General features: G+C 36.2%; 1 protein-coding gene across 1 annotated transcript in view; it reads left to right on the forward strand.

Annotated features, from left to right (window-relative positions):
- LOC140160545 (nicotinamidase-like) overlaps positions 1 to 13,714 on the forward strand; it is a 44,991-nt gene that overhangs the window by 24,865 nt on the left and 6,412 nt on the right. Inside the window, exons 4-7 of the mRNA XM_072183786.1 lie at positions 10,171 to 10,295; positions 11,817 to 11,931; positions 12,654 to 12,788; positions 13,263 to 13,395. Coding sequence (XP_072039887.1) covers positions 10,171 to 10,295; positions 11,817 to 11,931; positions 12,654 to 12,788; positions 13,263 to 13,395 — 508 coding nt within the window. The remainder of the gene's footprint in view (positions 1 to 10,170; positions 10,296 to 11,816; positions 11,932 to 12,653; positions 12,789 to 13,262; positions 13,396 to 13,714) is intronic.

The raw sequence follows: 13,714 nt of genomic DNA on the forward strand, positions 1-13,714 counted from the left end.
TCCGACCCGGGGGTGTGGGTATAAATCCCCCAATATTTTGATAGGGTAGATGGTCCATATAGGCCTACAATCATTCCCCAATGTTGACGCCTGTATGTGGGTTTCTGACCAAAGTAACCTCATATTTGGCCATTTTAGCCTAAAAATTGCCAATTTTTTCACGCTTCGCGCGACTTTATTTACTGTTTCCACCATATTTCACTTCGTGCTCATTTATACCATGAATTTATTTTGTTGCCAAAAGGTGCTGGATTAACTAATCGAGTAGGTCCATGCCTAAAACCAGCGGGCTGAAAGGCGGGCCCGGTCCGTGAATGAAATCCATAAAAATATGCGGTTGGAAAATAAATAAATAACCCTAAAAAGGGTGAAAATGGTGCATCAAATGGCATCATTTGTGCTTTCATTTTGAAAATTTTCCAAATTCTGAGGGGGGCACATCCCCCCTCAGACACCCCCCTGCGTCATCATAGGGGGCGACAACCTATCTCCTACGCTCCTGAAATATTTCCAACCTCAAGACACCCCCCCCCATTCATATCATTTTAGCGTGCCAATTAATTTTAAAAAAACCGGCATATCATAAACAATGCAACTGACTTAACATAGGCCTACACCGCGTTGCGACCAGAGGCGTAGATCCGACCCGGGGTGTGGGGTATAAATCCCCCCAATATTTTGATAGGGTAGATGGTCCATATAGGCCTACAATCATTCCCCAATGTTGACGCCTGTATGTGGGTTTCTGACCAAAGTAACCTCATATTTGGCCATTTTAGCCTAAAATTGCCAATTTTTTCACGCTTCGCGCGACTTTATTTACTGTTTCCACCATATTTCACTTCGTGCTCATTTATACCATGAATTTATTTTGTTGCCAAAAGGTGCTGGATTAACTAATCGAGTAGGTCCATGCCTAAAACCAGCGGGCTGAAAGGCGGGCCCGGTCCGTGAATGAAATCCATAAAAATATGCGGTTGGAAAATAAATAAATAACCCTAAAAAGGGTGAAAATGGTGCATCAAATGGCATCATTTGTGCTTTCATTTTGAAAATTTTCCAAATTCTGAGGGGGGCACATCCCCCCTCAGACACCCCCCTGCGTCGCGCAAGCGCGACGGGCAGCGCTGTCGCGCCGCATAACAAATTTTCACAAAATTGTTTTGCCCCCCCTATCAAAATACCCTGGCGCCGCCCCTGGGCAAATACCCTTAAAGGGACATTCATTATTATTTTGGAGCAGTATGAAATTTATGTTTGTATTTCCGATGTTACAGAACTCATACAAAGATTCTTATCATTTGATTGGTCAATTACTATTGATTGTTTTTGCTACTGCACTCCGCGAAAGTGCAATAGTCCATTTTCCACTCACGCGCAGCTACCATGGCAACGATGACCACACCGATTAGTCAATTGTGTCGGCGTACCTTCTAAAATAAATACAGTTTGTAATATTTTTTAATTTGTTTCGTTTCTCTGGTGATTCATGAAATTAAGTCACTTAATTTAAAGGAGTATTTTGTGATCCTAGCATCCTCTATTTATGTCATTTTTCATTAGATATCCACGAAAAAACCTATTCCCAAAATTTCAGTTGATTCCGATTTTGCGTTCGCGAGTTATGCATGATTATGTGTATTACACTGCTCCATAGACAATGCGTTGTAATTTCGTTCTGGTGCACCAGAACGAAATTCTAATTTCACGATATCTTTGCTAAACGAATTAATCTGCAAGAAATAGTTTGTACATAAACATTATGTAGCCAGAGGTTTCCAGTGATATAAAAATCTCAACTTTTTTTGAGAAAAGTGGGGGGATGAGGCTGTGGATCACGAAATGCCCTTTTAAGTAGAAGAAAAATAATTTTTATATGAGTTTACATAAAACAAATATTGAATGTTTTTATTCGTTCAATGGAAAGAATATTTTCATTCAGTGAAATATGACATGTTCCATTCAACTCGGCAAGGCCACGTTGAATGGAGCAGTCCATATTTCATATCATGAAAATATTCTTTCCAGTGTGCCAATATTAAAACATTCAATATTTGTTTCATAAACATAATACATGTACATTGTATATCCCTAGCGATGACCTTTACTCTGTCACGGTTGACGATTTGTGACATTTCTCAATACATTGAACTTCACAGTTGTAGTATACATGGTTAGGCTTACTACAAATACCAGTCAAAACACAAACTATATAAACACGTTTAACAATATTTTGCTTAAATATATGCAAAAACTGTCATCAAGTGCGTAAAATCAGTAACCACACCAGTATAAAATTTGCTGCAGTAAGCTATCAAAGCTGGTAGAATGAGCAAGGAAAAAATGACAAGCAGTGCAAAACATGAATTAACACTTCCTATTTAAAGTTGTTGTCACTCTTAAAAGAGCTTCAGATATGAGCCATGTACGCAGTATGGCGTATGTGTAACGGGCATTATTAATATAGACTTTTGTGAAATAATTCTGCGTTTTTGAATCGGAAATTGTCACGAAAGCTTCATGCCATGACGTATTTCTCTTGCATTTGATCATCTTCTACTCTTCCCTAGAAAAAAATCATAATACCAAATCTAAACACCATGACGGGAATTCACCATATCACGTCCAGCTCACATTGGGCGCCCCATTCCTTTTTTATAGGAATTTTTATTTACCTCAACATTTGGTTGGAGTATAATTGGAACTATGACGTCACAATGTTAACTTATTCTGTCGCCAAAAGGTGATGGATTCACTATACTTCAAGGAAGTTTTCCAGCCCCATCCCCCTCAATGTCGAAAAGAAATCTACGCCACTGTACACAATTATGTATAATATAATATATTATTATTCTTAACAAATGCTCTTTAATAAAATGTCTTTAATGAATTGTAAATAAAACAATATTTGTAACTCGAGCTTTGCTAACTGTTTTGATTCATTACGTTTGATTATGATTCTTTCTGCTCCTACTCCTGCTCCTCCTGCTCCTGCGCGTCGCTCCTCCTTTATATGCACTGTAAATTGGCCAGAACACATGGAACGCGTTCATTAATGTAACGATTTTTTAACACATGACACGTATTCAACTTATTTAGAGAACACTAGTGTGAACACCTGAGACGTGTTCATAAGATACAGTTGAACACATGACACATGTGTAATAAGTGTTCTAAAATATTTCAGAACATCAGTGTTCAAACTAGAAGAACACCGGTGTTCAAATGAAACAAAGAAAGACAAGGAAATAAGAAAACGCGTCAAGTGTTCAAAAGGTGTTACATATGTGTTCTAAGTTTTGAAAATGTTGTCTTATTTTTCAGTCAAATATTAATGTAACAATGTTTCCTTTTTGTGATAGTGCTAGGTAAGGAGACACTATTTAAGGCGAATGAAATTGATGGGCAAATACCCTTAAAGGGACATTCATTATTATTTTGGAGCAGTATGAAATTTATGTTTGTATTTCCGATGTTACAGAACTCATACAAAGATTCTTATCATTTGATTGGTCAATTACTATTGATTGTTTTTGCTACTGCACTCCGCGAAAGTGCAATAGTCCATTTTCCACTCACGCGCAGCTACCATGGCAACGATGACCACACCGATTAGTCAATTGTGTCGGCGTACCTTCTAAAATAAATACAGTTTGTAATATTTTTTAATTTGTTTCGTTTCTCTGGTGATTCATGAAATTAAGTCACTTAATTTAAAGGAGTATTTTGTGATCCTAGCATCCTCTATTTATGTCATTTTTCATTAGATATCCACGAAAAAACCTATTCCCAAAATTTCAGTTGATTCCGATTTTGCGTTCGCGAGTTATGCATGATTATGTGTATTACACTGCTCCATAGACAATGCGTTGTAATTTCGTTCTGGTGCACCAGAACGAAATTCTAATTTCACGATATCTTTGCTAAACGAATTAATCTGCAAGAAATAGTTTGTACATAAACATTATGTAGCCAGAGGTTTCCAGTGATATAAAAATCTCAACTTTTTTGAGAAAAGTGGGGGATGAGGCTGTGGATCACGAAATGCCCTTTTAAGTAGAAGAAAAATAATTTTTTATATGAGTTTACATAAAACAAATATTGAATGTTTTTATTCGTTCAATGGAAAGAATATTTTCATTCAGTGAAATATGACATGTTCCATTCAACTCGGCAAGGCCACGTTGAATGGAGCAGTCCATATTTCATATCATGAAAATATTCTTTCCAGTGTGCCAATATTAAAACATTCAATATTTGTTTCATAAACATAATACATGTACATTGTATATCCCTAGCGATGACCTTTACTCTGTCACGGTTGACGATTTGTGACATTTCTCAATACATTGAACTTCACAGTTGTAGTATACATGGTTAGGCTTACTACAAATACCAGTCAAAACACAAACTATATAAACACGTTTAACAATATTTTGCTTAAATAAACTGCTCAAATAAAGAAAGTCCGCAGTCATGTAACCCGTCCTACACCAAAACCTGATCTTGTTATGAAAATTTGATTGATACGGTTGTGTGCAGAATCTTGTTAGCTCTAATTTGATACCAAATTTGATACCAAACACTCAAAAGTGACGAAGACTGATACCAGTTTATGGCATTTGGTGCATTTTCAAAAGTTGCAAATCAAAACGATAACGCGGTCAAAATTGCTTAGCGTGGCAATGTGGTCAAGCTTGCTTGCCCACGATGAACCCATGTCGACTATCCCAAGTGCGCGCTTTATTCAATTGTTAATTTAAAACGCATGGATTGCTACAGTGCTTTACTGATGAATACTAGGGCACGATGCGATCGATATGACCTAGCGGTTGTTTCGGGCTATGTCAATGGTCGCGCTGTGCCATTCACCACTAACAGCTCCGCGTGGTCCATTTTTAATTTGCAACTTTTGAAAATGCACCAAATTTCATATACTGGTCTCAATCTCTCTGAATTTAGAGTTTTTGGTGGCAAATTTGGTATCAAGTTGGAGCTAACAAGATTCTGCACACGACTTTATCAATTACATGTTCATAACACGATCAGATTTTGGTGTAGGACGGGTTACATGACTGCGGACTTTCTTTATTTGAGCAGTTTATATGCAAAAACTGTCATCAAGTGCGTAAAATCAGTAACTACACCAGTATAAAATTTGCTGCAGTAAGCTATCAAAGCTGGTAGAATGAGCAAGGAAAAAATGACAAGCAGTGCAAAACATGAGAATTTCTTTGATGATTTCGTCACTACACGAAGTAAACAAGCAGTTGAAAATGGGAATGAAACTGCTTCAGAGGAGCAGCGATGCTTTCAATTTTTCGACAGAGACGGGTAAGTTTGGAAATGGAATAATTTGCTAATTGCAAAGTACAAAAACAAAATCACTAGTCAGGTTAGACTATAATAGTTGTGTAATGACTCCTTCATTTAGTGGCGTAAAAGGGCAAAATGTTCAAGAAATGTTAATTCAGGGGATATTTTAAGGTTGTTCACAGCATCTTGCGAATGGTAGTGAGCTTTGGCAAAAATCGTATTCATCATTTTTATAGCGAGCGTGTAGAAGAATTCAAATATCACAGATATACTTTTGTAGATCCTGTAGTTCTTGAGTTATGTTGTTAAGAGGGCTGAAACAACAACACGTTTGTAAAACGTATAAGTTTTCAAAGTACCGGTATGATTTGTAGAATGAACTTTTGCAAAACATCAAAGTGTTATTTGTTATTGATGTAAATAATGAAAATCGATTTTTTGTTTTGTTTTTGGCTGCTTCGACCAATAATAGGTCGTGTAGCCTTCACGTGCCTCCTTTGCGCATGGAACGTTTGTGCAGTGAGATTAAAAATCCGTGTATTAGTTCAATAGATTGCCGTAACATACTACTACACTACTTGTAGAGGTCACGCGTCATGAATCAGACCTAGTGTTCTCCTCCATCTAGTGCATCAGTGGATGTATACCGTGTGTCGAAAGTCCGTTCCGCCTCATGATATTCCGACTTCCCATGGAGCGTAGCATCAATATGGAAGTACCCCCTCTGTTTATTTGCCTTTGGGCTACTAGCTGCAATGAATCCAAAAGCGCATTGCAAAGAAAAAATATGGCGGCTGTTGTTCTAGATTTTTAGAACTAATTTTGTATGTATTGACGGATTCAAAGGTCTGCAAACCTCGGATTTCAATACAAAAACAATAATAACCGAGGTTTGCATACCTTCGGAGGTTATCGACCATAAAGAGACAACAACTTCAAATAAATTGCTAAGTGACATTTAATTAATCTAAAACAATAACCAGTAACAAATTAATATCAAATTAATTGTGTAAGTTTAATTTAAAGAATGTTAAAATGGTTTTCTTATGGGGGAGGAACAGACTTATGACACACGGTATAGGTGGGTGGGGTGTGTGTGGGTATATAGGGGTGGGGGTGTGTGTACGAGATATGGGGTTGGTTGAGTGCGGTTGAGTATGAACTACAACTATATAAAATTTGATATTTTTTTTATTGTATAAACTTATTATTTCATAGAGTATAATAATAACAACAACAATAATTTCATTCACATCCGATAATAATTTATGCCTAATGCAAAAAAATGTTTTTTTATTTCTAAAATAATAATAATAATAATAATAATAATAATAATAATAATAATAATAATAATAATAATAATAATAATAATAAAGAAAATCAAAATAAATTGAAATTATACATCGAAACAAAATCATGTACTACCTATTTTTTTTTTTTTTTTTGGGATTTTAAACTATGAAGAGTTTCATCACTTGTGCTGTCAATTGCTGTCACTGAATGACCAACAATGGACAAAGAAAGAAACTGACAAAGTACTTCAACTCCTCGTGAAAAAAGTAAGATTTCCTATCAATTTCGTATCAACGGACTAATCACAGTTGACTTGACTGTTTAATCAGGATTTTAGACTGGTTCTATTTTATAAAAAAAATTATGTTTTTGGCTTTGTGGATCTTGAAATCAACTTTGGATTGACTACACTTTGATGTTATGTCAAAACAAGTACGGTATATACTCGTATAGCGAAAGTTCCAAAGCTTCAAATGGTGGGCGAATTCTCGTAAAGCACGCGAGCCGAAAAAGATATGTTATTGTAGTTTTAACGTTAATTTGGCCCGTAATTAATGAGTAATTTGTGATTGTCTCGGTATATTGAGCTGAATGAGCCAAAGGAGAACGTTTCCTGATCTGACCGCAAATCAAATAAACATAATCCCAGCGAAAGTGTCAAAAGATTAAAATGTATTGCTTAAACAATGAAGGAAAAGTCATTCATATTATATTTTTGAAAAGTAGATTAGAATTAGGGTTACGGATAATGTTAGGGTTAGGTACGGATAGGGTTAGGGTCAGAGTTAGGATTAGAGTCAGGGTTAGGTTTATGGTTTGGGATGAGAGGCCGGGATGAGAGCTTAGGTCATGGCTTAGGGTCAGGGTGAAGTTTAGTGTTATAGGGCAAGGATAGGGCTTATAATTATATATATTGGCTGTTGGACTAATGACACTAGGAACTCACGACCTGTAACCAATACATGATGCAGTCATGTCTACAGTAGAATTCATCTCGACCTTTGCAGGACTTAACCCCATTAAAAGCTATTAAACCAAGATAACACTCATTGAAACAGCTCAACTGATTAAATCGGATCTTCTCTGGCTGTGCACATGTGACTGTTTTCATGTGCGATATCGCAATAAAGTTTGCGTATTATAGCTTCAGTTGGGTAACCGATTATAAAGGAAACGAAAGGAAACAATGGTATGTGTACTTTTGTTCACGAAATGAGACAAAGACCTGCTTTTTGTTAACCAGCATTCTTCAAAATGAGCAACATAATGATTGTTGACTTAACACGGTTTGGAAATAATTTCTTCATATTTTTGGTGTTATCTGTCGTTTACATATCCTTCCTAAAACACAAAAGTGCGACCTCTCCAAACATCTAAATTAGCTAAAATTTAGGACATGTTACAAAACTTTATTTTCTAGAACCTATTTAGAATAATTTAAATGTAGCTTTTACCGTTTTTTGTGGCATCCTTCAGAAGTGAGCGGTCCGATACCAATATTTTCGGTCAAATCTCATTCATTCAAGTTGGCTAGCTATGCCTTGCCCTCACTCATATTTTACAAAAGTGCGACCATTTCTAAACATCTAACCTAGCTGTAATTTTAGGTCATGTTAGAGAAATATATTTGCTAGAAGTTTTGGAGAATAAATAAAATATTGGCTGGTTATTTTTCACACAGTGATGTTAACTAGGCAAGTGTCCATTCTCCCAACATACATCATTTGTACAGGTCACGCGTCAATGGTGAGAGCACTGTGTATTGTGTATAGGAAAACGGACAGTAACTGCAGTATGAGATTAACGACAAAGAACATACCCAGGTGTCGCTTTACGTATCTTTTATTTGATAGTGCTTCAAATAATTATTGTGCTTTGCCTCATCATGTAAAAATACTTACAACAGCTGCAAGTATTAATAATAACGCAACAAAGTAATGCTGTTTTCGATTACATTATTTTAGATTTGATTTAAAACGTGCAACAGGCTACAGTCGAAATTTTATTTTGCTCATGCGACGAACGTGGCATATAAGTGGTTATCTTTGAATGTATTATTTGAGGCCTTTCCCGGAAGCCTTTCAAATGGTTTGTATGTGTTGTTGATAATGAAGTTGCCAAAATCGACGATAAGGCATACATTTACTGATGTAATCCAGAACTATGCTTAGCTACAATCCAAACTAAACTAAACTAAACTAAACTAAACTAAACTAAACTAAACTAAACTAAACTAAACTAAACTAAACTAAACTAAACTGAACTGAACTGATTTCCAAAATGAAATGAAAATACTAATAAATGGACAGGAAGTAGAAGAAGAAAACTTAGGCAAAATCCAAACAAACAAATAAACAAACAAATAAATAGACAAACAAACAAAGCACACAAAATTAAAAGAAGCAATGAATTAATATCTGATATGTCTTGATGTTAGCCAACTTGGCCAATAAGGAACGATCTCTTATACCCACCTCATCTTTTAATGCTTACAGGAAGAAGTAGACAAAGAACAATTTGAGTACGTGTGGAAGAGGTGGATAAAGCCGGTAAGCATTGAAGATATTCGTGTTAAATTCCTCCGAGTAAATACGTTCATCTAATAAATTAATAAGGGTTTGTTGTCCCTTTAATCACAGAAAAAAGTTTCAGCAAATATATGTCTCATAAATAATGATAAAACATCATAAACCCCAGGCAGCATATAGATCAAAACCAAAGCTGATACATCATCCCATTGTCTTTGTTGCTACATCTGGCTTGCATAAACTGGCAACCCCAACGTCATAGGAAATCAATTAATTGACAGGATAAATAAAAAAAAATTATTTAAAAAAGGTGATTTCACGAAGCACGTGCATATGTTACTATAAAATTTTTTTGTATTTGACAATGTGACAATGTAACATACATTCTTTTTTTTGTCATTTCAAAATTGGCAACATTTTTATTGGCGTTTCCTTCAGGCACGCCAATGTGTTGCTGAAATATTGGTACCTGAGCTAGTTTGGTTGCTTTGCTTTACTTGCAGGGATAAATATCCAAGTTGAAACTAAGAAACACATAGTATGCGGGTCTACCTAGTATCCTCCATCGAATTTACGGATGATTAGCTGTTACACACATGGATGACGTTAGTTAATCATGTACAATTGTGTAGGCTATGTATTAACAGTTAATCATCATGTGAACAAAAATCAGTATCATGATTTTTTTTGGGAAACACAGTATTTTATACACAACATAAATAAATTCGTCTTGAGACATCTCGCCAGAAGCACCACGAATTATAAATTCAAGTACTATACGTTGTATACTCTCTTTAACACACAAAATATAGGCCAGAAAGGTCAACGGATAACACGCTTAACGTTGGTTTACTTTTCGGCGTAATTGTAAAAGCCTAACATTTCCCGCCTTTTACGAGCTGATCAAACTATAGCTCCGTTACCAATCAGAAACACACTGTACGAACACACCACAAACCCTCTGATATTAATTATCAGGCCCCAATAAAATCGCATTTTGTGCATTATGTCTATATCGAAATTCTGTAAACAGATTTTGAGTCCAAAATCGGTTTGTCTGGTAGTTGATGTGCAGAATGACTTCATAACTGGTTCGTTAGCCCTGAAGAATGCTCCAGCTGGAGAAAATGGCGAAGAGGTGGTGCCAGTCATCAACAAGTAAGATATATCCGAATTGAAGATATACATTTTGTCCCAAAAAGACCCGAAATATGTTGGTCTTTTGGAGAAACATGTATATCTTCAATACCAAAGATCAAAATTTTCAAATGATGGACGGCGTTTCCTCCCAGCTACATACACTATAAGTACATAATATCATTAGATTTATAAAGTTTACTTCGAGGCCTGTTAAATGTCAAAAATATCCAGTTTTAATAATTTGCCATAGAATTTGTATTTGTATAAAAAAAAAATCAAAATCATTATTTGATATCAGAAGTATTTAGAATGCTATTTGATATGTCTGATGTGCTCTCATTTCCCACAAAAATATTGTGTAAACGTTGCTATCCGATCTTTTAAAAGATGACATAATCAGGGAAAACTATGAGGGAAAACAAATAAGTATCTATTCTTTATTGAAATAGCACATTATTGCTTTAAATGCAAACGAACATTTATAGACGAATCCAATTTCACCTCAATGGCAGCCATAGCTGGGTCACCGTCGTCGGCTCCATCTCAGTGTGAAATGATGTGGACTTGGAGGGTATTTCAAACTGCATTCTATCACCCGTGTTACACGTAGACAAAAGAATGACGACAGTTTACAACACAAAAGAATCTAACATCGAATTTTATGCGGCTTTAATCCACCCAATTGGGCAGTCACAACACCAGTTAGGTGCTGCGGGGACCCAGTAATGGCCGACCAAATCCTGACCATGACTTGGCTCGTTGGATTCGTCTATATTAACAATCCGGTGAAAATCGCGTGTTTGTATGGTCTAAAATCAATTGTGGTGTATATTGTACATCTAGAATTTTCCATTTCGTGAGAGCATACTTACATAACGATATCGTAGAAAAGGAAAATGATGGTACTTACGATATCACCGGATAGATTCCTTTAGCTCTACATTGGTAGTACTTAAAGTAACACTCCGGCAATCACAACATTATGCCTATGCTAGAAAGATAATTATCAAGCACGAATCACGTAGTTTTATTTAAAACAAACTCATATTGACCTAAAAACAAATAAAAACAGACATCTCTCACCGCGCGGTATTTAAATTTCCCGTACACCGAAATTGCCTGTGGCAATGAAGTCCCAGTAACACAATGAAGGCTGACGACAATTGAACACAAATAACCATGACGTCATTGCCACAGGTAATTTCGATGCGGGAATTTTGAATATCACGTGTTGAGAGCCGGCTGTTTTTATGGTCAATATGAGTTTGTTTTAAATAAAACACTGATATTTATGCTTGATAATTGTTTTTTTTAACATTATAAAGCATAATGTTGTGATTGTTGGAATGTTCCTTTAAACAATGGCACAATTCGTTGAAGAAATTGTGAAGAAAATCCAAGGAGGGATTTGCAACAAGGAGGGATTTGTAATCCTCTCCATTTGTACATGTAAGACATGTTAAAACCCCTGCAAGATGGGGATGAGTAACAACCTGTGTGCATTATGTCATCACGGTTAGTATAATTTATATTTCGCAGGTTGATACAGACAGTAAAGTTTGACAAAGTCATCTTTTCCCAAGACTGGCATCCTGACAACCACATATCATTTTATAAGAATCGGCACATGAGAAACTTCCATTCTTCAAGTCCGGTAAGTGTTTTGAAATGATCTCAGTAGGCACAGTAGGCCTATTCATGATATTAGGCCTATATGATGTTACACATGCATTGCAAAAATCATGTCATTCTTAGCAATAGTATCTACTATGTAGACAAATCTAAGCAAGACACGTCTTGTATAGGTAATTTTGTGACACTTCCCCGGTAAAACCCAAGGTCATGTCTCCACTCAAGAATATGTCAATACGTCTCCAAGAAAGAAACGTCTAAAATGTAATACATCTCATGACGTCGTATATGCATGACTGGCATCCCGAGTCCCGACAACCGCATATCATTTCACAAGAATCGGCACACAAGAAATTTTCATTCCCAAGTGGTTAGAAAATGTATCGTACAGCATACACGCACAAATAATTCTTAGCAATAGTGTTGCAATATTAAATTGCAGAAATTATTTTCTGAGTCGCCTCTTGTGAATACAGGTTTGAGAAAGCCTCCCAAGTAAGACACGCGGTAATGTCTCCATACAAGACACATCCAGGAAGACACACTATTTCTCCATGTGCAGAAATGTCTAAAATGAAAGACATCTCATCTGAATCCTGTTCTGCGACACGTATTGTTTTCACTTTTTGGAAGACACGTCTCAATTTAGCAGTCAATAAACCACATTTTTCAATAGAAACCAGAACGAACAAGTCAACATTTTCATTCTTTCTCACAGTTATTATTCTTTTCATATTTACGCAGATTGCCGCTGACGTAGTAAAAGAACTCGACACAGTTGTTTTTGCTGGAAGTGATGGGGAGCCAATTGAGCAAACTTTGTGGCCTGCACACTGCGTACAACATTCACATGGAGCAAAACTTCACAAAGATTTGCAAGTAAGTGGATTTTTTTTCAAGAATTTTATAAATGTGTATATTAATTTAGTTGTGGATATCCCTAGAAAACTATCGAGTACGCGATGGCTTTGTGGTTAGTGTGTTCGAATCATGATCACAAGGTTGTGTGTTTGAACCCTTTGTATCCGTGGGCAATACACTCCCTCTAGCTTGCCTCACTCCACACAGGTATACGATGGGGAGCTGTGTAGTTATACCGACGCCGTTATTGTTGATAGTCACATGGTGTGATATAGGCCTAATCGTAGTGACAGCGAAATAGATATAAATTTGAAAAGGCACTATTTAAATGCTTATATATTTGTTTTTTCACGGTAAAAAGGAGGACTGGTCTGCACTGGACATCTACAATAATTTTCTTTTCCCAATATTATTATGATTTACCTTTAAGAATAAGAGTTTTACCGTTTACTTGGAATTAAGAATAAGAGGTTTACTGTGGAACACTTTCAGGTAGAGGAGAATCATATCATAGTTAAAAAGGGCACAAATCCAGATGTGGACAATTATTCGGCACTTTACTCCACTCCAGAACCCAATAATAACGAATCGGGACCTGCGTTAGCAAAGCAACTAAAAGACCAAGGTATGTCAAAAGTTGGTGTCACTCCTACTTACTTTAAACTTTACTCTCTCCACGACGAGTTTCATTTTAATTGTAATTTTCATAACCGTATTTGGAATCAACATGAAAATGCATTATAATGGGTACAAACAAGCCTAGTTTTAGTTCAGTGGTTCGTAAGAAAGCTCTTGATATTTTGAGAAAATATCTCAACACTTTTTATGTTGAACCCTATGGCCAGTACACAGAGTATTAATTAGGCATTTCCGCGGCTCCCATCTTCGCCATTATCTTCTGTCTTCTGATTGGCAAGGCCAAAGCCACCTGTCACTAAATTAGT

Source organism: Amphiura filiformis, chromosome 9 (assembly GCF_039555335.1).
Source record: "Amphiura filiformis chromosome 9, Afil_fr2py, whole genome shotgun sequence".
NCBI classification, from domain to species: Eukaryota; Metazoa; Echinodermata; class Ophiuroidea; order Amphilepidida; family Amphiuridae; genus Amphiura; species Amphiura filiformis.